At 36.7% G+C, this 25,954-nt stretch overlaps 1 protein-coding gene and 1 long non-coding RNA gene across 2 annotated transcripts; both read left to right on the plus strand.

Moving 5' to 3' along the window:
• Nucleotides 1-521: 521 nt before the first annotated feature.
• Nucleotides 522-8,738, plus strand: LOC137487973 (uncharacterized). The gene is made up of 10 exons (XM_068214247.2): nt 522-806; nt 1,571-1,879; nt 2,470-2,778; nt 3,140-3,415; nt 4,187-4,281; nt 4,397-4,444; nt 4,596-4,974; nt 5,126-5,296; nt 6,400-6,488; nt 7,625-8,738. Exons 1-10 carry the CDS (start codon nt 689-691, stop codon nt 7,673-7,675), a joined length of 1,845 nt encoding a protein of 614 aa, XP_068070348.2. The 5' UTR covers nt 522-688; the 3' UTR covers nt 7,676-8,738.
• Nucleotides 8,739-12,679: 3,941 nt separating this feature from the next.
• Nucleotides 12,680-24,987, plus strand: LOC137487474 (uncharacterized). Its single transcript, XR_011006074.1, has 2 exons — nt 12,680-13,129; nt 24,763-24,987. It is a non-coding gene; the product is annotated as an uncharacterized lncRNA (long non-coding RNA).
• The last annotated feature ends 967 nt before the right edge of the window (nt 24,988-25,954 follow it).

The following is a 25,954-nucleotide window of genomic DNA, read 5'->3' on the forward strand; positions in this document are numbered from 1 at the left end:
TGGATTAATTTATGATGAAGGAAATAATAGCAAGTTAGGCAATAATACAATAGATGTAATAAAAAATCTTTTTACATGTAACAAATGTATAACACTATATTAATATTTTACTCAAGTCATTTAATAGTGTTTATTAGCTTAATTTTCTAATAACCTTTTAATTAATGATTTCCCACATTTAATACTGTAGTAATTTAATACAACAGTAATAAGAAACAAATAGGAACAAATTAACTATTAATAAAAAAAATCATAAGTGTGTTTGTGTATATATATATATATATATATATATATATATATATATATATATATATATATATATATACACACACACACAGACATGAAGGAAGACAGGAAGATTTGCGTATTTATTTATTTATTGTTTTGTAGGTTTTGTCCTCCATACACCCCCACCCCCACACAAACACCCGAAAAAAGAAACTAAAATTATTGTCTATTACTTTGTTCTGATTTTTTAAATATGCTTTAAATTGGCCAATCACGTTTTAGCTTGGTGTTGCTGGAATTTAAAAAATGTCAATTGACGTTCCATCACGTTCTAAAGTTGACGTGTTGCTGAATTTGCGTCATTACTCAAGATCTGGTAGTCTGCAAATACACGAAGACTATCTCTTTGATAGATCGGTTTTTCAAAGTTCTCGTTTTTTAGACTATTTACTCTTTTAAAATGTTTACATTACTCGGAGTAATTGCTTTAGTCCTGCGAGAAAGGACCGTCAACAAAACCCGCTCAGATGGGGAAGAACTCGTGGAGAAAAACACTCCATCCACGATGACCAGTGATGGTAAATCACATAAGAACACCAAAGTCTGTATTTAGGGCCCTACACTCGTTGTCGTTTAAGTGCTTTATTATTAATTTTAATATGATCTTTAATTAGCCTAGTTTTATCAATCAGTTTTATGAAGTCTGTAACATACAGTCGATTGTGTATCTACAGTTGATTTAGTATATTTCTTCAGTTACTGTATTCTCCATATTTCCGAACCAGCACGTCTGTTGGATAAACTTATTTAAAGATCAAGTTTGCCTGTAGGCCTATACAATTTTTTGTATCTCTGGGCAGTTTTCATCACAACCCATGCAGGAGATTTTAGTTTTATTTATCTCATAAACTAAACGAATGAGCAGTATCTAATTTAATCTGTAACAATCTGTATAGAGGCAATACGAAACAAGCGGCTTTGAGAATTTCAATTCTGATTTAATAAATATACCAAAGTGACTGAGAAAATCTGTAATGCATTACAGTATAATATATAATGTGTTACAAAATCAAAATAAACAAATAAACTCATCATCATTCAGTTTTTTACATTGCATAAACGCTCACTTTGTCATGCAACTGCAATTCATTGCTTTAACTAAGGTAGGAGGTAAGGTCAAAACACAAAGAGCATAACAAGCACATACATGTTGAAACCACAAAACTAAACCCCAAATAGTCACTTCATAATTTATAGTATCCATTGATATGGCTAAATAATATTTCATTTATAAAATTTGAATTAAAAAAAATTTGTAATTGCATATTTTTTCTCTTTTTAGGTCGAGAAATTGATGGCAGGACCGAACACCTGTCATCAGAGGAACCAAAGACCAGTGGCTGTCCAGTCCATGTTGATGGCCACAGTGAGGTCCTCCTTTCTCCCAGCACTGCACCAACCCTTCAAACTCCAGACCATGCTGCAGCTCAAAATATTGATGACGTCCCTACAGTCTGTGCCATGTCCGACTGTAGTGAGGATGATGTCCTTCAAGCTGCAGTACCTTTGCTAGCGGACTTGTGTGCACGTGTTCTTCAGGACACTGAGCCACAGTCATGCCAGCAGCAGGATATGGAGAAAACTATAACTGGTCAGTTTGTTAACTCACTCACCATTAAGCAATTCAATCATTAGACGGCAGTTTAATAGGGGTGTAATAATAAGTGGTTTAGTTAAATTTCAGTATGTTTTGTGAGAAAATTGGCAAAACTTAGAATGGCTTCCTTGTTTTGTCAGTTGTGAACATTAACAGTTTAAAGCATTTTAAATAAATGCCTGCCTGGTTAAAATAATAAGGGAAATGGCAACACTTTACAATAATGTTCCATTATTAATGATATTAATTTTTTTGCTAACTTGAATTAAGAATAAAAAAATATGTGTACTGCATTTGTTGTAAACAATAGAAAATTCTTACATTTCTTACCCCTTAATCAAAATAAGAGCAAGATAAACAATTAGAAAATACAGTTAGCTAAAAAGGATTGTACAAAATTAAGGAACACTCTGAATATTTATTCATTTCATTCATTTACATAAATGTGTTTGTCAATGTTTCAGTATTCAGAACACTACTGAGCATTTACATCGAGCAGTGTCACTTTTTCAGTGTTAATATTTCGTTTATCAAATGTGAATAAAAAAATCCTTAGTTATTACATACTTTTTGCTCTTTTTTAGGTCGAGAAATTGATGGCAGGACTGAATACCTGTCATCGGAGGAACCAAACACCAGTGGCTGTCCAGTCCATGTTGATGGCCACAGTGAGGTCCTCCTTTCTCCCAGCACCGCACCGACCCTTCAAACTCCAGACCATGCTGCAGCTCAAAATATTGATGACGTCCCTACAGTCTGTGCCATGTCCGACTGTAGTGAGGATGATGTCTTTCAAGCTGCAGTGCCTTTGCTAGCGGACTTGTGTGCACGTGTTCTTCAGGACACTGAGCCACAGTCATGCCAGCAGCAGGATATGGAGAAAACTATAACTGGTCAGTTTGCTAACTTCACCCTGAACATGCAGAGATTAGAATCCAGCTTAATAGGACGATAAATAGTTTAAAACTGTTCCATCCGTTAATTTTAGTTATTGTATTTATGAAATAAGAATTAAAAATACTTGCACAGCATTAATCAAACTACAACATTTACTTATGTATTATTAAAAACTCAAGGTTATGCATTTTAAAGAGATAGTCCACCAAACAAATAATATTCTGCCATCATTTATTCACCCTCGACTTGTTCCAAACCAGTACATGTTTTTTTTCTGTTGAACAGAAAAGAAGATATATTAAAGAATGTTGAAAGCCTGTAACCATTGACATCCATTACATGTTTTTTCTTTTTTAGGTCGAGATATTAATGGCAGGACTGAACACCTGTCAGCGGAGGAACCAAACACTAGTGGCTGTCCAGTACATGTTGATGACCACAGTGAAGTCCTCCATTCTCCCAGCACTGCACCAACCCTTCAAATCTCAGACCATGCTGCAGCTCAAAGTATTGACAACGTCCCTACAGCCTGTGCTACGTCCGACTCTAGTGAGGATGATGTCCTTCAAGCTGCAGTGCCTTCGTTAGCTGACTTGTGTGAACGTGTTTTTGAGAAGAAGAAAAACTTTTTCGGTCAGTTTGCAACTTTGACACTCATTCATTAATTCAATGAACATTCACAGTTTATCTCAGTTTATAGGGTGTAACTATATATGGTTCTGTTCAATTCCATTACAGTGTGGAAGAAAAAAACGTAAAGTTAAAAATGTTTGTAATTTTTTATTACTAATATCAGTTATAATATATATTATCATAAAAGTTAGAGCTCTAATAATCTAAAAATAATCAAGTAAATAAAAAGTGAGAAAAAGGGAATTCTACATTAATTAATATAAACATATATTTGAACATATATATGAATTTTTCAGTCATTAAAACAAATCTGACAACTACTATTATTAAAACCTTTGCTGCATGGAAAACTAAAAAATCTGCCAAATTTTATTTGACAGAAAAAAACAACAGTTATATTTTTAAGTGTAAATAAAATCCTTTTTTTCACCTTTATTTAGAAAACGCAAGAACCTAAAATTATTGTTTAAAATTCTGGGAACATTGAATATTTATTAAGGTGTTGTACTCACTCTTGTTCATTCATGCACAGAGATGTGTGGGGGCGCTGCTGAGAATTAACATCCAGCAGTGTCACTTTTTCCCTGATTTGATCTGTCTTTTTGTCCATATTTTGTACACATTGACTGAACTTAAAGTCCTGCACCAAAATGGTTAGGTGCGAATACTTAAATATACATATTGTTTAAATGTTTTTGATAACTAACATTCAGCTATAATAGTAAGTGTAGTCAATTTTTTTTTCAACAAATCTGATTTCTCTTTTAACAGTGATTAATTCACGCAAATATGAAATTGGTGAGGAGCTCGGTGAAGGTGGTTTTGGAACTGTCTATGCAGCGACTCGTTTGGATGATGGACTTCAGGTATGAATCTGAATTGCAATAATAATCTAGCCATTCATTTTGTCCTATTAGTCTTATCTCATCATTTCCTTTGTTCTTAATTCTAAAACATCCATTCTTTTGTTTTGTTGATCAGGTGGCAGTGAAACACTGTCCCATGTTCTGCACGAAGTTCATCAGCATTGTAAGAAGACTGTGCTTTTTGTTTCTTCTCAGTCTCACAATTTTACATTTCAAACACGTCATGCTAACATTAAAGGATTAGTTCACCCATAAATTAAATTATGTTATTAATTACTTACCCTCATGTCATTCCAAACTTTCTTTCTTTCTAGGATGGTTTTGCTCAACCACTTCCAATAGAAATTGCTCTTCAAATCCTTGTCAATCAAGGCCCAAGGGTTCCTGAAATTCTTGAGCTTCTGGACTGGCAGGTGGAACAGGGCTTCTACCTCATGGTTCTGGAACGGCCCATACCCTGTCAGCCCCTGAGCGCGTTTATAAAAAGCTATGTTGGCCCCATTAAAGAAGATGCCATTCGGTTTATCATGAAACAGGCGGTATTCGCAGCTCAAACATGCTGCCAAAGAAAAGTGTTACACCGAGATATTAAGCTGGAGAACCTCCTGATCAACCCGGACACCCTTGAGGTCAAATTGATTGACTTCGGGTGCGGAGAAATCCTCCAAGATGAGGCTTACACAGCCTATTGTGGTATGTATGAAAGCTGTGGTGATGAGTTGAGGGCTTTTCATACTTGACTATGAGTGGGTCAAGCTCTCAATCAAATGAATTCTTGCATAGTAATAATGGATATTCAATTAAAAAATGGCATGTTGATTTGAACAAAATCTCTTTCCTCCAGGCACCGAAGAGTTTTGCCCTCCTGAGTTTCAGATGACTGGCAAATACCACGGAGAACCAGCGACAGTGTGGTCTCTCGGGCTAGTCTTGTTTGTAATGCTTTTCTGGAAATTTCCAACATTACGTGAACTGAACAGGATCATGACAAAAGACATAGAAGGCCTGTCAGAAGGTGAGATCTTCATTTCAGCAAAGAACAGTTGTAATTTTTTAGTCTCAAGGCAGGTGCATGAAATATTGCTGTTGTACGAACTTGTATGCGATTTTCCCATCAGGAGAAGTGGAAATCATTGATGCTCGTATGGTCTTTGCTGCATTGCATATTTTTAATAACTCATCTCTAACTGAAAAATAACTAATTTATATAAAAAATAACTGATTTATTTTATCTTAGCCATGATGACAGTAAATAACATTTTACTAGATATTGTTAAGACACTTCTATACAGCTTAGAGTGACATTTAAAGGCTTAACTAGGTGAATTAGTGTAACTAGGCAGGTTAGGGTAATTAGACAAGTTATTGTATAATGATAGTTTGTTCTGTAGATTATTGGGAAAAAATATCTTTAAGGGGCTAATAATTTTGTCCTTAAAATGGTGTTTAAAAATTTAAGACTGCTTTTATTCCAGCCGAAATAAAACAAATAAAACTTTCTCCAGAAGAAAAAATATTATCAGACATACTGTGAAAATTTCCTTGCTCTGTTAAACATTATTTGGGAAATATTTTTAAAAAAATTCAAAGGGGGCTAATAATTATGACTTTAACTGTATATTTCACTTTATAATTCACAAATCAGGTATACTGGTTTCCCGATAGATTTTTATCAAAAGCTAATATATGAGAGAGAGGGAGAATGAGAGAGAGATTAACTCTGAAAGCAATGTCTACCTATGTCCATGTTTTTGACACTATATATAATCTTCTGACCTTCATAATATACAATCTTGCACCATGTATGTCTGCCTTTAGACAGAACAACAAATTAACTTGTGGCTTAAAAAGGATGATCGTCTTGATCAGGGAAGGGCAACTTTCATCCTGGATGGCCAGACTTTTGCTCCATTACTAATCAAACAAACCTGAATCATCAAATCAATGCTTTTAAGATCACTGGAAAGCTATAGAAACGTGTGTTCGACGAGTGTTGGAGCTAAACTCTGCAGGATAGCGGCCCTTCAAGAGCAAAGTTGCACATCCCAGATCTAGATCGTTTAAGTGTCAACAAATTTCAATGTAATAATCATATGTCTCTCTTTTCTTTCTGTACAGAATGCTGCGATTTTATGCGCTGCTGTCTCAAGACAGACCCCAGAGAGCGGATTGAACTGGAGCGCCTCAACCTCCATGCCTGGCTTAAGGTAAATACATGTTAATGACTTATTTTTGATTTGATTTGATTAGCTAGTAGGTAATAGGCATTAGATTTACAGGTTTATGGAAAGCTGTACAGTCAGTACTAATACACTGCACTGAGAATAAGTTGCTGTATGATAAAAGCTTCTGAAATGACATAGATATTTACATTAGATGTCGCCTATGCTATCAATGTTTATTGGAAGGAATGCATCAATAGAGCCGCTATTTTAGTACAGGGCAGCGCTCCTTTAAAATGAATATGGGACCAAGTTGCAGTGGAGGTATATAGATATATACACATATATCTATGATCGGGAGTTTTCCCAGTGGTTAGTAGGCCTTTGCAAATTTTTTCAAATTCCGGAAATTTTACATCACTTTTCTACATCGATGGATAAGTGACCGCACGGGCATTCCTGACAAAGAACATGTTTGTGTGCATGGAAATGTATTATCCTCCCTCCCTGTTAAATTTGATCTAATCCGAGTCCTGAAACACACCCCCTCGCCTGCTTTCACTTCTTATTCTATTGGAGGGAGCTATTCTTTTGTGAATGAATCCCCCGTTATGAACGACTCGTTCACTTAGCCGACAATAATACAAGTTTTTAGCACCGCAGCCTCTTGTGGTCATATTTATTTTGCATTGTTTGCTTATTTTATTCAACAAAACTAGCATAAGCATAGAATTTAGTGTGAGTTAGTGCTACTTTGCTTTATGGTCAGTGCAGTAAGAGACTGTATTATAATCAATAATGCTACTGGTTTAGCACAAAAGTTCGTAAAATACAAAAACGTAAAAAATTTAATCTTACCTATGAAATGTTCTGCCTTTGTGATTTGTTTTCCTTGTTTGCTCGTTACTACACCCGTACACAGTGCTAAAGTCCAGCATCTTCACATTGGCTTTAATCTTGACTAGTGCGGTTGACTTTTGTCCTTGAGAGCACTGTACAAATGTGGCGGCGGTATTGATGCATGCTCAGGGTCTGTATGCGATATCTAGTGTATATATCTTTGCTGAAATTATTTGACCTGTTCTTTAATGTCCAGTTTCTTTACTTTAGGCATGTTGCCTATATTTGTTTTTTATGCAGTTTGTGTGATGACAATAACACGATTTCTGTTTCTGTTTCAGACCAAAGAAGAGAAGATCAGCGAAACAAACTACTACATTTCATTTAAATAGTCCTGTTATGTGTGAATCAGACAATAGCCTTCGATTAAATAAACTCTCTACTGATTGACATTTTATATTAGCATCTTTGATTTATCCAGGAGGATCTCTCCTGGACTAAAAACTCCACTGCACTAGCCAAAAAATCACAGCAGCGCCTCTACTTCCTTCGCAAACTCAAAAGAGCAAGAGCACCAGCCCCAATCATGTACACCTTCTACAGAGGCACTATTGAGAGCATCCTGACCAGCTGCATCACTGTGTGGAACCTGCAATGCATCCTGCAGGAAAACACTTCAACACATAGTGAGAACAGCTGAGAAGATCATTGGTGTCTCTCTCCCCTCCCTTCAGGACATTTACAGCACACGTCTTACCTGTAAAGCCCTCTGCATAACAGCAGATGCCACCCACCCAATGCACAGCTTCTTCAGTCTGCTGCCATCAGGAAGGAGACTGCGCAGTCTCCAGGCCAGGACCAACAGACTGAAAGACAGCTTCATACATCAGGCTGTCAGGAAGCTGAACTCTCTCCCAGCTCTGCTCCCCGCTCCCTCCCCACGCACCTCCTCCCCTCGCACCTCTGAACTCTGACACACATACACACACACTCACACTCACACACACACACACACACACACACACACACACACACACACACACACACACACACACACACACACACACACACACTCATACTCATCTCACTTTTTGCAGACACAACATACTACCTCCCAATATGACACTGTCACTTTATCACAATTATCATGTTTACAAGTTCTTTTTGCACTATACTGTTCTTTATCTGCACAACTCTGGTTTACTTTGCACTCATTTGCTATATGCCCTTAATGTCACTGTATTGTTTACAATTTTATTACCTATGTATATTTTTTAGACCACATTTATGTGCAATGTATATACTGTACATTTTCTTTTCTTAAACATTTACTATTTTTTATATATATATTTTATCTTAATGTTAAGCACCTTGGGTCTGAGAGTAACGCAATTTCGATTGTCTATATGTCTTGTACATGTGGCTGAATTGACAATAAAGCTGACTTTGACTTTGACTTATCTTTTGAAAGTCATCAATTCATCCACTTATGAACTTGGTGTTCTGCTGGGTAGAGGAGGCTTTGGGCTTGTTCAAGCAGCAACCCGACTGGAAGATGGCCTTCAGGTATACATTTTCATGAAATAATATTTAGATTACTGCTTTAAATCAGAGTATCAGATAAAAATAATGAATATATATGTGATTATCATTTTTGTGCTTAATTAAACTGCTTCTTTGCATTTATATTCTTGGAGCTCGATATGTCTGTTCAGTGGTAACAACTGAAATATCAGCCTGATCTCATGAGAAAACTGAACTATTTTGCCAGTTAGTGGTAATAGGTACAAATTCCTAATTCGAATTAATTTGTACGTAATAGTAAGGTTTTTAAAAGAATGCATGGTCAACCTGGATGAGCAAATTACACCAATGAGATTGTACAAATTCATACGAATTAACCACTAAATCAAAAAGTTGCTGTGAGATAGTGTTGGAAAAATGTAAACTCTGAACGCAATGATTGTGTATAATTCCATAACACATCCTTCTTTGTTTTGCTCAACAGGTGGCAATTAAATTTGCCCACACCGAGAACGTCAAGTTCATCAACATTGTAAGTAGGCTGTGCTTTTCTACTCTTATTGACTGTTTCACTTCAGATACTGAGTATCTCTAAATCCCTAGACAAATAGTTATTGTCAACATTTTTGTACATGATATCCATCCAATCATCATAAAAAATATATTTCTTCCAGGGCGGCTACTCGGAATCACTTCCAATGGAGGTTGCTCTTTCTGTTCTTGCAAACCAAGAACCCTCAATCCCTGAAATAATTAAGCTTTTGGACTGGCGCGTGAATGAGGACGAGTACATCATGGTCCTTGAGCGGCCCATGCCCTCTGAAGAGCTGGCCACCTATCTCCTGCGCCAAGAGTCGATCATTGCAGCGAGCACCACTTGGAGAATCATGCGGCAGGCAACAGTGGCAGCGTAAATGTGCTGCCGACGCAAAGTGTTTCACCACGATATTAAGATGGAGAACCTCCTGATCAACCCGGACACCCTCGAAATCAAATTGATCGACTTTGGATGCGGGGAAATCCTCACCGATGCACCTTACAGATGTCTTGCTGGTATGTATGATCCCTTAAAACTGTGAAGCGTGTCTCAAACTGTAGTGAGGACCTTGAGTGGGTCAAGCTCTTACGTAGCATCATAGAAGGAAATCCACTAATCACTCGTCTTCGAGTGATTTTAATCTTTTATGAGTTTTTTCTGCTTTTGAACACAATACAAGATATTTTGAGGAAAGCTGGAAACCTGTAGCCAGTTAGTCGGAAAAACAAATACAGTACTATGGAAGTCAGTGGTTACAGGTTTTCTACTTTCTTTAAAATATCTTCTATTGTGCTCACAGAAGAAACTCGGGAGGTTTGGAACTAGTCAAGAGTGAGTAAATGATGACAGTTTTAGTTTTTGGGTGAACTATTCCCAAAAACTGACAAACATCTGCTTTATCTGTTGTAAATCGAACAATTATTTGATTAAAAATTGACTAATGGTTAAAATCTCTCTCATTCAGGCACAGATCACTATGTCCCGCCTGAGTTTCAGATGACTGGCGAGTACCACGGTGAACCAACGACAGTGTGGTCTCTCGGAGTACTCCTTTATGTGATGATGTGTGGGAATTTTCCAAATCAACAAGACCTGCAAATGATCAGACGTAACATCTGGACCAAAGATCACTTGACAAAAGGTAAAATCTCTACTTGGGTAAAGAAAAATTGTCAATCTGATTAATACAAACTAGAATTGTATAGTAAATACAAGCTCTGTCTCTTCTTTCTGCACAGATTGCTGTGATTTCATCCGCTGCTGTCTCCAGATCGAACCACAGCAGCGAATTGAACTTGAGAAACTCAGTCTCCAAGACTGGTTTAAGGTATTATTTACATTCCGAAGATTTTTGATATCTGCTTTCCTATGCAATCTTTTTACGTATGTTGGTAAATTTAATTTTTTTCATTTACATATATTGCCTCTTTTTTTTTTTAGATGTTCTTACCTCAATTTTGTTTTTGTTTCAGACTGAAGACATGGACAGACCTGCACCCGAGGACCGGCTGGTCCATCGGCTGTCATGGGATCCCCAATTCTTTTATATTCCTTTCTTTTTACTTGTTACTTTTTTCTTTATTTATTATATTATATTTTAGTATGACTTATGATATTAGTTAAAACAAAAAACTTTATTTGTACAACTTTATTTGATCATATATCTGATTATTTTGTTGAACTACTAATGATAGCAAGTGCAATTCAAAAAGAAAAAAAAAAACTGTATGGTGGCCATGACAGCAACCCATTGCAAAGTGAAGGTCATGGAAATCTACAGGCTATTTGTTAAAGTTTTACAGTTCAATTCACAAAAAGAAATTGCACTTACCAATAGAATACCTTTTTTCATTGCTCTTTCTTTTTTTTCATGCATGTTATATTATTTATTTTACTACTGACAGTTGTGCAAAAGAAGACAACAAAGAAGAAAATAAAAATAAAAAAAATAAAAAAATTGTATGGCACCATGATAGCAACCCAGTGCCAAATCAAGCTCATAAAAATCTTTAGGCTGCCAGTTTAAAAGTTAAATTCACAAAAAAATATTTTTCTTTGTCACATATGTTAGTTATGTTATGTTATGTTATGTTATGTTATGTTATGTTTTGTTATGTTATGTTATGTTATGTTATGTTGTGTTGTGTTGTGTTGTGTTGTGTTATGTTGTGTTAAGCAGTTTTTGATAAGATGTTTTTGTTATTATTTTGTATAAGGAAACTAAATGTTTTATGTCCACTGTAATGTAATGTTTTCTGTTGTATTGTATGTACAATTAAAGTCAGAATTATTAGCCCCCCTTTGATTTTTTCTTTTCTTTTTGAATTATTTCCCAAATTATGTTTAACAGAGCAAGGGAATTTTTCACGGTATATGTGTGATAATATTTTTTTCTTCAGGGAAAAGTCTTATTTGTTTTATTTTGGCTAGAATAAAAGCAGTTTTCATTTTAAAAAAAAACATTTTAAGGTCAAAATTATAAGCCCCTTTAAGCTATTTTTGACAGAGCCTAAGTTAACCTAATTAATCTAGTTAAGTCTTTAAATGTCACTTCAAGCTGTATTGAGGTGTCTTGAAAAATATCTAGTCAAATATAATTGTATAAGATAAAATAAATCAGTTTTTAGAAATGAGTTATTAAAACTATTATGTTTATAAATGTGTTGGAAAAATCTTCTCTCCATTAAACAAAAATTGGGGAAAAAATATACAAGGGGGCTAATAATTCAGGGGGTTTAATAATTCTGACTTCAACTGTACATTGGGGCGGCACGGTGGCTCAGTGGTTAGCACTGTAGCCTCACAGCAAGAAGGTCGCTGGTTCGAGTCCTGGCTCGGCCAGTTGGCATTTCTGTGTGGAGTTTGCATGTTCTCCCCGTGTTCGCGTGGGTTTCCTCCGGGTGCTCCGGTTTCCCCCACAGTGAAAATACATGTGCTATAAGTGAATTGAATAAACTAATTTGAATTAAAAGTTGTAGTGTGTGTGTGTGTGTGTTGTGAATGAGTGTACAGTGTATGGGTATTTCTCTGTACTGGAAGGGCATATGCTGGAATAGTTGTAAAATGTGTAAAATGGTCACACTTACATGAAGCGCACTGCCTGTCACTGAAGGGTAGATGTCCAGAATGACCAGCAGGCTGATGAACCTCTCAAGCTTCATGATGACCCTCTGAAAAAAAATTAAACATTAAACTGCAAAAAAATGTTTAACATTTTAGTTCATCTCACAACCAGAGGATGGCAGTAAATCCCCAATAATAGGGAAAATCTGATCTCAAGGTTTTTAATCCATTGAAGGCTCGCGTTGTCATTCACTCTAAACCTCAGGAGAACATTCTCTCGGATACCGTTGAGACTCCACTCAGTCTGCTTAATGGAGCTTAACTGGAAGTGCAAATACTGTGTCATTTCTGACAGAAAGGACGGTGCGATGTCAGACATTGCTGATATATTCTCCGTGCCCTCTAAACTGTGAATTCATGCGAGACGGCAGGTAAACAGGTAAAATATGTGGGAGACAGTTGTGTATGTGTCACGTTGATAAGCGTCTCGGTTCTGCAAATGGTCACTACATATTCACCGCAGGAGTCTGATTTCCGGCACTGGTGGAGGTGCTGTGCTTCACACCAATTTCCTCTCTTCACCTGCCTGTACCCGAGAAATTCATCACTTTAGAAAACACTCAAATCTGTGGCCAGGCTTTCATTAGCTTTCTATCCTTGTGGCAAAGTCAGGCTTGTTCTTTTTTTCTACTGAAGTCCATCCATCCATCAGTCTACACAGGTGAGCCAAAATTCAATATTGTAATAAACATTTCATATGCTGAAATATGACTACTGTTTCACACTGACTTTTGATTACACACTTTGAAGTAATTTGAGGCCAGCCCCATTCATGCAGTTCGCAAATTTTGTTATGAAAATGTTGCATATCATTGAGCCACAGCCCTGCTGTTTTTAATGAAGCGAAAGTGGGTTTGCTGTTAATTTGAGCAATTAAATGAGTTATTAAAGGTGGTGTAAAGAGATTACAGCTACTTTCTATTTTAATTTCACCAGATCCTCGTTCTCAGTTAGACATACCCTCTCTTTCTCTCCAAAACTCAGCCCTCCAAAGATTGTTCAGGAAACTTAAACACGACTAATGATGAAAGCAGTTTATGATTGGCTTAATAAAAAGGCCTCTTTTGTTGTCACTGTTAATTAATGTTAACTGGATGTCTATGATGGAAATAAAGTATAAACTAAAAATAAAATAAATACCTCAACTACATAAAAAAAAGCTGTATGTAAAAGTTTTCTTGTATTTGCTTTTTTATTGCCAACATGCAAACAGTTTGTAGCAAAACAATAAAAAAAAGCAACATTCAATTTTTTTAAGTTTATAAAAACCTGTAGACCAGGGGTGCTCAACTCTGTTCCTGGAGATCAGAGCTCACCTGCAACCTTGATCAAACACTTGTCTTTAATTACCAAGTGCTCATTCAGATCCTATTTAGTTGCGTTTGATCAGGGTTGGAGCTAAACTCTCCAGGAAGGTAGATTTCCAGGAACAGGGTTGAGCACCCCTGCTGTAGACTGACTTATGTATAGTACTCGCTCATCTATGAATAGGCTTTCTGTTGTGTTTTTCTTTGACATGAAAGAATGCTGCACATGTTTACAGCACATATTGTTATCTAAACAAAACACAGTAAAAAGTATCTGTAAATTAGCAGTTTTCCGTTTTTTTTTGTGAATCATGTTTTTATTTTCCTCCATTTATTTATGCTTTTGAATCACACTATGGGACTTTAATCTTTTTTTCCAACAACTTTTAACCTTGAAAGGTTGGCTTTTATTAAAGTTTTTAATAGTTTGAAGTGATATATTGTCTGGGTTAATGTTGTATATTACAGTACAAAAACCTTGTAAAAATCTGCCAGTTCATTTTCTCTTATTTTATAGACTTGTCTATTATTTCTAAAACATTATATTATTTCAAACTGCTAAAATGTCAATAAAAGGCACTTTGTTAAACTGTAGACTTCTAACATCAAAAGTCAACAGAGACGAGATCAAAGTTTCATAATGCAATTTACAATCATAAATAAATGGAAAACACTTGTGAATCACAAAATATGGAAACTGTTAGTCTAGTGTGGACATCATCTCAGTAAATCCCTGAAAATCAAGTCCACGTCCACGTTACTTTTAAAGGGCTACAAAACCCCCTGTTTCAGCAGGATGTTTTCACACCTCTAGTTTGGTAAAAGTCAGGAAAGTGGGCGTGTCTAGCTCTGTGTTAGGGGGAGTGTCGGAGGAGGGAAAGAGGGAAGATGCATAAAAATCTGCATAAAAATTTGAAATTCGGTTTGGGCACATGCTGATTTTGACAGAGGCAAAACAAACACTAAGACGCAGGGGAGAAAGACTGTGACTGTTTACATGGGCATCAGTATTCAAATTATTTGACCAATTACTAAATGGTGGACTATAACTGCAGTTTGGTTGGCACTTTCATTCAGGAATTTCATTCATGCCCCTTGTGACAAACAAGATATTTGATTGGAGGAACTGCTGTAAGCATGTATTTTTAATGCAATGTTTGATACCGCTCAACGAATGAGAGAAAAAAAAAATCTGCATTTCTCTGTAACTTAGATGCACTCGGTAGGTAGCATCATAAAGCCGTGTGTGTTATTCCTGTCACTAAATACAGCAAAAATCCTACACGACTGTAATAGTTTGACTATGGTGTTTACATGTATACACTCGGAGAGCAGGATTTACAGCAGATCTTTCAGTCTATAATATTGTAGTGATATTAACTTAGTGTAAACTTTAGTAAATTAGAAATCATTTTGACTAAGGACTGTCTTTAAACACTGAAAGAATACTGCTGACGATATGAACTAACTTTGCCATCTGAGTAAAAAAAACAAAGACCACTAGTCGCTCACTTACTAAATCTGTAGAGACAGGACAATCAACACCAACTGGAGCCGTGTCTTTTTTAAAGGGAGACCAGTGGCAAATCCGGATTTCACCATTTCCAGATGAGAGAAGCTCTCGGGTAAACAAAGTTCCTTAGACAGGTATTTTTCTCGCACATCATGTGCATTGTAATCCACACGTGAGTCCAGCTGCTCTCATAGCGGGAATATGAAAACAAAACTTTCCTTGCAGAAAGTTATTAAAGCAACACTGACGACCTGTATCTCCAAACAATTCTTTGTCTCCCACTTGTTTTGGCAACACATGTGCCGTCTGAACACTATACAGGTACAAACAGTCTTCGAAGCTACCATGCAAATTAATAAAGTTGCACTGCATACAGAATAGAGCGCGCTGATTGGTTTGAACCAAGTCTTACTCATGAATGAATACAGTACACTAAGAGACGTCACAATGCACTCGCAAGTACAGACAGCCAGTCTACACGCTGGAATACACGCAAGTATCTAATCGCCGTGAAACAGCTTCAAAAATTTGTTTCAAACCGGAAGAACGAATTTGCTCAAAATAATGTAAAAACAACCAATATACACTTTTTTTTGTAAAATATATGTGTCCTAATAGTGTGGTACACAGCGTGGGACACATAAATGAAAGTCAACAGCTCAAAAAATGTATTGAAGGTGTTTCTTGACTCTTTAAGCAAAGAACAAAACAAGATCCGAATTAAGATCAGTCCTTCATCACATGTGCTTAAAACAGCTGCATTTTACTTATTGGACAGCAGTCACAAAACAGGGATTATACATGCAGTATAACACAAATAAGTACTGTATGGACAGAACCTTCAATTAATAAATAAAATAAAATAATGTGCAAAACAGATGTCTTAGACTAGCTCTTTGCTTAGATAGCAAAAGACAGTGGTAGTGTCTATAGCAAACGACTACCTCCCACTCTCCCTCAAGAAGCCAATGTGTAAGTAACTAAAACAGCGATTCATCGACTCGCTTTAGGGGGCTGGCTCTTGGAAATCCAGGTGGTTTCTGACTGCAATGGTAAATTTTTACAGCTGATAAAAACATGTTTACATCCTGGTACAAAATATGGCATTGGTGCATATAGCTATGATTACCCTTCTTGACAACTGTGAAAGGGGTTAATCTTTTACTTATCCGTTTCATTTTTATTAAGGTTTATTAAGTCTGCATAATTAAGGGTGTGGCCATTTGAGTGACAGCTAGGTCTCGCTGCTCGCTGACTCGCCACCTCAGCTGATTCTGGCTAATTAGCCGCTGAGCTACACTGGAAGCTTCTGTAGCCAAAACAAATTCCTTGTGTGTGAAGCACACTTGGCAATAAAACTGATTTTGATTCAGATATACATTGTATTTTTGCTTTGTTTTATGTGGCTTTACATAGACAATTGCCTTTTGGGATTATTTCCTACAATTATTAAATGATATGGCATGCTGTGTGCACTTAATTGTGCTCACAAACCATTCAAGTTGCCTCCATTTCTCTGGTGAGTGAAGTAATATACTTATATACCATCTCTATAAATGTATTTGTTTTATTGAAGATCATTTATCATTTCTATTTTTCTTTGGACCTGTAATGCACTCCAGAATCTGACAGATCGATTAGCTTTAGGCTCTGGAACAGTTATCTGAAACGTTGTCATACAGTGTTATGCCGGGGTTTCATCAATAGTCTTGCATTTGCTAACACAGACTATATTTGAATTGTTTGGACGTTTTCCTCCTGTTGAAAAACGCCCTAAGTACAATGTATAGTGGCTTAATGTGTTACAACAGTGTTTTTAAAAGTCGAAACACTTTATTGATATAGTGTACAACCAAGCACATGTGGTGAGAACACAGACAAGTCACAGGTAATAAAGTATTAAGCATTGTCCCAAAAGATTACCCTAAAGTAAAGTTTGTCTAAGCTAAATGCTAGCAGGTGTCTGTAGCTCCGCTCACTCTCCGACAGTTGGCCGCGCCTACTTGTAGCTTCTTTTGCAGTGTTCAGAAACCTATAGGTGATGTCACGAATACTACATCCATATCTTTAACAGTCTATGGTCAATGGTCACATACATATACAGCCCCAAGTTTTTTCAAAGTCAGGTAATTTACATTTATTTATTCATTTAGCAGACTCTTTTATTAAAAGTGACTTACAAGTGAGCATAAAAAGCACCTCAATTAATCAGAGAGTAGCTGTGTATAAATGTTACGACAAGTCAGTTACCAAGTCTACAAGTCTTAGTTTTAAAAATATATATATTTATTTTTTTATTCATATTTTATATTTGCTATTATTTTTATTTATTTTTGAAAGAGGAGAGAATCTGTCCAATAGGTGGTTTGTCAACCCCATTTATCCGTTTAGAGCACACTCAGAATTGCACAATGTTTAAACGAAGTTTGAGGTCCTTAACGGGTGTATCTAATGGGGGTAGATATGAAGAAGAAAATAAGAAAAAGAAGTGGTTTGTAAAGCCCACTTACCTGCGTAAAGCAAATTACTGCAAGATGTTTTCAGAAACATGAAGAGTTGATAAAGTGTTTGGTGCATACAGTGAGGAGAGAGCTTGTCAATTACAAGTGGTTTGTAAAGCCCACTCACCTCTGTGAAGCACTCTGAACATTGTAAGATGTTTTCAGAAAAATGAGTTGATCAAGTGTTTGATGCAAATCAAGGAGTGTGTCACTTAAAGGTGGTTTGTAAAGTCCAATCATCTGCATAAAGCACACTAAACTTTGCAAGATGTTTTCAGAAACATGAAGTGTTGATAAGAAAGTAACTGGTGCATAATCCTGTCAAAACATGCTGTTTCACACACACTCAGTAATAATAGTGTACTCAGAAATAAAAGGTACAAAAGCTGTTACTGAGGTCAAAAAATGCACTTTTTGTATTTTTAGGTACACTATGGATGCTTTAAGTAATATTTACGTTAAAGATACCATTATGCATCCTTTAGATCAGTGGTAGGGAAACAAAGGCTCTTGAGCCTTATGTGGCTCTTTGACCAAAAATATGCGGCTCTCCAGCTGTCTCCCTGCAATAATATTTAAAAAATTATAACAGTCACTAGAAATCAGTTTTCCTATTGAAAATACAAATACAGTTCCCTTTTAATTGTATTTTGTTTTACAGCAAAATTAATAAGACCTCAGTTTACAATAAAAGGACATTTTAACCAATGCACATGTGTGAAGCTGTGGATATACTTCAATTGCCACACCTATAAAGAGCAAGAAATTTACATTTCTATGGTAACCTTGTGCATGTAAATTTAAACAACATTCATGAGTGGTGATCGCGAAAAAAAAAAATCCTTGTTTTTTTCTTTATTCATGGACTTGCTCAACATGTGATGCTCCATATTTGATTATCCAAAAGAAAATTAATTAATGAATATTTATAGTAATTATATATAAAAAAAGAAAATCAGAAATGGCTTCTTGCTGAAAAAAGGGTTCTCGACCCCTGCTTTAGATTCTCAATTCTTACCTTTATATTCAAAAGTACTTTAAAAAGTATGGCCCATGCAGAGGCAGTTTTTTACCTCTATTTCTGAGAGTGTGTCAGTCTTCTGTCAAGGAAAAATAGCCAAATTATTGGTAGCCAATCATGGTATATAGTATACTTTAAAGAACACAATGACCATCCAATCACTATACCCTATTGATTTCAGTTAGTTATCTCACTGTGAGAAATCTCATCCCCCTATGCCATGTCTCTTTAAAAACTGGAATCATTGCTTTTGTACATTGAAGAAAACTAAAATTGAAAGACCAAACAATTAATTCAAACTTTATTTCCAGATTCCGAGACCATTAAATAAAAAATGTTTCCTTACTTAAAAACGTTTATTAATTTTCCTTTGGCTTAGTTCCTGATTTAACAGGGGTCACCACAGCGAAATGAACCACCAACTACTCTGGCATATGTTTTTTTACGCAGCAGATGCCCTTTCACACTGTGAAAAAAAACAGTTATTTTACGTTGGGTTTTTTTTTGTTTCCGCCAGCTCAGGTGCTGAAAAAAGGTAAAATAATGGCCGTTAAATTACAGAAATTTACTGTAAAATAACAGACATTAAATTACAGAAATTTACTGGAAATTAAAATGTAAGGAAATTTGTGTAATTTAACGGCTCTTATTTAATGATACATTTCTGTAATTTAACAGCTCTTATTTTACGATAAATTTCTGTAATTTAACGTTGGTTATTTTATTTTTTTACAGTGCAGCCATAACCCAGAACTGGGAAACGCTTATACACTCACATTCACAGACACTCATATAATACAGCTAATTAATTTAATCTAATTCACCTATTTGGACTGTGGAAGAAACCAGAGCACCTGTAGGAAACCCATGCCAACACGGGGAGAACATACAAACTCCACACAGAAGTGCCAACTGTTCCAGCTAAGACTTGACAGACAAGACGCCCTCTCAACAACAACAACAAAAACATTCCAGAACCACTAAATACTATGCTTTAATACTTGAAGCAAACTACTGGTCACATTAAAGGTTTTTAATAATAGACAACTGTTACTGAATGCATGGTTATTTTACAAATCTTAAGGGTGTGATAAAAAATTTCTGATTCATTTCCCTTTACCGCAATTTAATTCTGCTCTTTTCTCATGCAATTGAATACAAGCTGTGCGATTATGTAAGTTCGCACTGAATTCCATCCAACCAAAAAGATTACATTTGTCCTAGAGACTGCCACTGAGTCACATCCTATATAATCAGTTTAAAACATTACATAGCTGGATGGGGGACAAGAGACAATTTAAATGAAATATCTCCCAGGGTTAAGTGAGGGAAATTGAAGCGCAAACAACAGTGTAACCAAATCAATGTCCTAAATGTGCTTTATTCATTCCAGGCACATCTCCACAGCTAAAACCCAGAGAGGAAAAAGCTTTCCAGCTTTAGCAAATAGGACTTAATGAGTGTCGAAGCCTATGAAGCATATGTGAGCGAGAGTCACAAAATTAGGGTGCATCTGAAAGCACATAATGTATGATCATTTTAACATCGCTTGGCTAAAAGGAACATATGTCCAAAATCAGCACCCCGGAGCAACAGCAGATTAATAAAAGGTTGAATGATGCGAACCTGACGTTCTTTCCAGCTCATCCGGAAATGCTGTCGTGTGTCATACAGATCATACAGCCTTCAGAACTGAACAAATGGTGCACTCAGCCCCATGTGTTCTCAGTGTCAGCTAGGGGACGATGCTATCAAGAGAATCCGATGTTTTGTTCTTGTGTGTGTGTGTGTGTGTGTGTGTGTGTGTGCTAGATTAATTAAGAAAACGTCTTGGTGCCGAGCTGTATGTCAAGATTTAATTAAACGTGGCTCACAAGTCCAGCATTAATCTTAAATCCCAACACTTGAAAGCTTTTCACATGTTTTGGATAGTTTCTCTGAGAAAATGGCTACAGATAAGACATCACAATGTGGAAGAGAATAAGATTTTGATTGCGCATTAAAATGAAGGACATACGAAAATTACTTTTTTCCCATCACAAACGGAAAAAGAAAAACTCTCATGCAGTGAGGAGTGAAGAATTTCAACTGGGAACATGATTTGCATTCTGAAACATCCTTGAATGGGATTTCGGATGGGCGGCCAGGACTTTCCAGTAATAGTTTCATGACAAACAAAACAGGCTTAACCACCTCATTACAGCAGATAGACATTTTTCTTACAGTGTTACAGGTGAACAGAGCCAGCACAGCTGCCTTGTGTTTTTAAATGGGGTGCGGTGTTCATGATGATTAAGTATGTGGGCTGTTAACAGAAAAGCGGTGGATTCGGTCCCGAGTATGTGAGTGACCCATCTGGAGAAAACAGTCACAGCGAAGCTACAAGAAGCTCCTTGCAATTATTTCACTATTGCTTCGGGGTAAAATCAGCTACAAGATATCCAGCAAGCTGTGATTCACAGAATAGTGTTTGCAACAATTGAGAAAAAACCTATAATGAGAGAGTGCAGATTGAACATCTCGACTGCACTGTTTGTCACTGGTCCACTGATTGCTTTTCCAAAGCAGATCATGTGTCTCATTTTAGTGTAAATGCCCCATGCTGTTAAAGTCAAGCTTTAAAAAGCGAAGATTATTTTTCTTATTGAAAGTAAGGAAACGTAAATGTCTCATAACAAGGTCACTTTCAATGATAGTATGTTCGGCCTGTGACTGTGAAGGTTATTTATAAACTAATTTCGAGAGGATCAAGTGCTTATGATTGTTCATGACTGGTCCCGCATTAGCTCACAAATAATTCACCAATCAGATGAATCCTAACTCACGATAAATAACCAGAGTTTTATTATCTCAGTATCTTCATCTTAAAAAATCCCCCCTACCCACCCCTACTCTCCCTCCTTTCCAGATGAGCGACACGGCGGCCCAGTGATTAGCACTGGTGCCTCACAGCAAGAATGTCTCTGGTTAAAGTCCCCACTAAACCAGATGGCATTTTTGTGTGGAGTTCGTTCGTTCTTACCGTGCGGGTTTTGTTCTGGGTTCTCCGGTTTCCTCCCACAGTCGAAAAAACATGCAACCTAAGTAAATTGAACATACCAAATCGATACCATAGCCAAGCTCTTAGCAAACCGTACATCTCTCCTTAGCCATCCTATATCTGTCATTAGCCAGAAATAGGTCAGGGGAGTTCATCAAGATCTTCCTTAGCTGAAACTTACCTCTCGCCTAGCAAACGGGAGAGAGCCCAGGGCTCAAGGATCTCATAAGATCAGGTCTTTCTCCCGGGACAGCATGCCAAACAATCTTGTATTATCAACCATCAGCTAAGTGTGAACTCTTGAAACAGTAGTTTTGATGCCTTTGACATTTTATGCATCCAAGATCTAAATACATAAATGGGGAAATTAATTAATTGCAAAAATTCAAATTTTTAAAATCAATATCAAACTAAATAGTAAAGTTTGAAGACAAGGAATTTTTGTAAGTTTGAATGTTTTTTTTTTTTTTTAAAGTTGCAGTAGGAATAGACATAGAGCCAGCCAAGTCAGACAAGTCTCAAGGCTCTGAATTACTTGAAAGCTCTAGATGTCAGGGTTGTTGAGGGGAAAAAACAAGGAGTCAATTGCAGAATGAAAATGGGATATTTATTTAATAACATAAAATTTAATAAAAAAAAAATAACACAGAGGAGTAAAAGATGAAACAAAAACTTGGCCTGGCTGGGCTGGTAACCAAGGAAACAACCATACAAGGAAAGAATTGACAACTTAAAAAGTTCTAGTGCTCTCAAGCCAACATAATGACATAAGCAGCAAAATCCGATATGAATTCATTTATTCATTTTCTTTTCAGCTTAGTCCTTTTATTAATCTAGGGTCACCAATGAACCGCCAACTTATCCAGCATATCTTTTACACAACGGATGCCCTTCCAGCCACAACCCAGCACTGGGAAACACCCACACACCCCTGCATTCAATTACATACACTATGGCCAATTTAGTTTTGTTCAATTCACCTGTACCGCATGTCTTTGAACTTGTGGGGGAAAACCTGTGATGCGATCGGGCTACCCACTGCGCCACCATGACACTTAAATCTGATATGATTCATTCATTCATTTTCTTTTCTCTTATAGTCCCTTTATTAATCTGGGGTCGCCACAGCGGAATGAACTGCCAACTTATCCAGCATATGTTTTAAGCAGCGGATGCCCTTCCAGCTACAACCCATCACTCAGAAACATCCATGCACACTCATTCACACTCATACACAATTCACCTATAGCGCATGTCTTTAGACCTGTGGGTGAAACCGGAGCACCCGGAGGAAACCTATGCGCGAACAAGAGGAGAACATATAAACTTCACAGAGAAACGCTAACTGACCCAGTCGAGGCTCGAACCAGCGACCTTTTTGCTGTGAGGCGATTGTGCTAATCTGATATTAATATCCCACAAATGTTGTTTCTTATGTTAAATTGTATTAAAAAATGGATCAGATACTGATAACAGAAAAATATTGGTAACAAATTGGAGGTTAGCCTCTTGCTTTGTAGATTTCAGAATTGGAATGCAAACAAAGATTAAGTCTTCATTTTTATCAAATACTGAAGTCACTCCATAACGTTTATAGTTTTGTGGCTGCAAAATAACACAAACTACCAAAATTGTTGTTTCATATAAAAGTGTTAAAATAGTGTTAGTGTTTTCCCTTTCACTTTCGTAAATTGTTGAAATTTGTTCCTCGCCACCTTTTGTTCCTTTCTTGGTTTGGGACTTGTAGAGCTGCGCATAGATGGATTTGCTCTTCAGTATTTGCACTTCCAGCAGTGAAATTAAATTACACTAAACTGAACTTAAACTCTGAAAACTGGACTGACACAGTTAAATTTTTTTTATTAGAACTTCTAGCAGCTTTTACACAATCTACATTGAAAACGCACTACAGAAATAAACATGAACTGAACTAAATTGTTAAAAAATGAAATTTTGGATCGGCTAATGAGCATTTGCATTCTTAGGGCGTACTTACATGCTTGTCCCCCCCTCCCATCTCCCCCGACGGCCCCCACTCACATTACATTCGCACCTGTGCACGCTTACGTCATCGATGATGTGCTGTTCAGTAAGAAGCACTCTCGCTCAGCACAGTGGAGATTTCTTTAGTCACAGTATTTCGTTTTAGTCGTTTGATATGCAGTGAAACGCAGTCAAATATTTTGCCGAACAGATCAGCCACTTTTGACGCTTATAAAAAATCATGAAGTCCTCGTGCTGCAGGAATTAGGTGAGGGGTTTACATCTTTAATAATCTATGGCAGTTTGTATTGAACAGTAAGAATGATTAATAAATAAATATCAAACAAACAATCCCGTAAAAGTCACATCTCGTCTTCAGTTTCAGGCTCAGTCGGCTTTGCACTCACACTACAAGCGTACCGCGACAAGCCTACGTGAACCGTGGCACACCTCTTCCAACCAGGCCAGGACTGGCCAACTGAACCGCGCCTGAGCCAGATTCAGAGCACTCACACTTCTCAAATGATTCAGGAAACGGGTGCTTGGCACGGTTCAAATAGCATAGTGTGAGTACGTTCTTCGCTATGCACCTCAAGACCAATGTTGAAAATTGGTTTCAATGGAAAATCCAGTAAATTCAGTAATTCCTCCATGCTAAACGTTGCTAAATTAAGATGCCCCAGCAAGTCTTTGAAAACTATTTGTTGAGTGGCTAATTTGAAAAGGGTCTGAAAAGTTGCTAGTGACAAAATTGATAATTTAGCTTAAACTACTTACTGACTGTTTTTATAGAAATCAAAGCTTTAGCGATAGTTCTACCAGGAAGACTGAGATGTCATGTCATTCATAATAATGATATCGTCAGCCTATAACGACCAAGCAAGCCATGTAAATAAGCTTATCTAAACAATCTGTTTCGCTGTATTCAGGTGATGATGCGGAAGTTTCCCTCCATCATCCCCATCACCACCACCACCAGGTTGGCCTCGTCTCCACTCAGGGGGTTGGCTTCGCCCTGCCTTCATCTTCAGGCAGGATCTGCCAGCTCATCCAGAGTTCTGCACTATAGACGGGGCTTACGCCAATAAACTTCATGAAAGGACTGTAATGAACTCTCATTCATGCAAACAATTCACAATAAATGTTCAAACCTTTGTCTGCCTCCTAAAGTCTTTCTGGTAGAAACTGCAGATTCCAAATGATGCAATGACAATATACATTTTCTATATACACTTTCCCCCCGACTAATTAACGAGTTTTGGTTTCTGAAAGGTTTTGGGGTACAGTAAGCAAAATGTGTTATAGCAGTTGATAAAGATTTCAAGATGTTGACATCTTTTTTTAGTTGAAACACTGATATATATATATATATATATATATATATATATATATATATATATATATATATATATATATTTTTTTTTTTTTTTTTCATCCTTCACCTGCACCACACTGTAAAAAAAGATTTTTCTCAAAGCAGTAAATCATATATTACTGAATTATGTTTCCTGATAATATACTACTTTACTCTTTCTGTCAAAGTTTCGCATTTAATTCACTGCACGAAAATTATTCCTACACCTTTATTTGTTATTTATTTTTGGTCAGTTCAGTGTACTGAGCTATTTTAGCTCATTGATGGAAATGAGCCACAGAATATCAGGATGTTTCAATCCACTATTTGTGTGCAGAATAACAAATAGCATCAAAGGGGTTTCATAGATGTTGGTGTACACTTTCTCAGTTGCAGACCTTTTTCTCGCTTGTGTAAGAGACTCTTTTTTTCATTCTTAGATTTTGAGCTGTCCTTTTATGATAAATTTAAAGAAACACTCCTGCTGCAAATGGAAAGGGGGGGGGGGGGGGGGGGTGAACTCTTATCAACCCAACAGAAATGATGCCTGAAATAAATGAGCTTTGTTGAGGGCAGAGACGAAGAGGAACAACTGCATGGGTTCATTACTAGTGATCATGATCAGTCAAAAGCAAACAGATGAATATGAGCTGCACTGATTTCCACACTATGTTGAAATACAACAACATGGGATATTGTACATATAAAAACAGTATAGAAATAAATCCCGAATTCAAATCACATATGAATAACTGTCAGCCCAGCGT

This window comes from Danio rerio, chromosome 2 (genome assembly GCF_049306965.1).
Source record: "Danio rerio strain Tuebingen ecotype United States chromosome 2, GRCz12tu, whole genome shotgun sequence".
Lineage (NCBI taxonomy): Eukaryota > Metazoa > Chordata > Actinopteri > Cypriniformes > Danionidae > Danio > Danio rerio.

Coding starts and splice junctions, on each gene's coding strand:
- LOC137487973 (XM_068214247.2), top strand. CDS start 689: ATGTTTACATTACTCGGAGTAATTGCTTTAGTCCTGCGAGAAAGGACC. Junction 807..1,570: donor ATCCACGATGACCAGTGATG/GTAAATCACATA, acceptor TTCTCTTTTTAG/GTCGAGAAATTGATGGCAGG. Junction 4,975..5,125: donor GGCTTACACAGCCTATTGTG/GTATGTATGAAA, acceptor TCTTTCCTCCAG/GCACCGAAGAGTTTTGCCCT.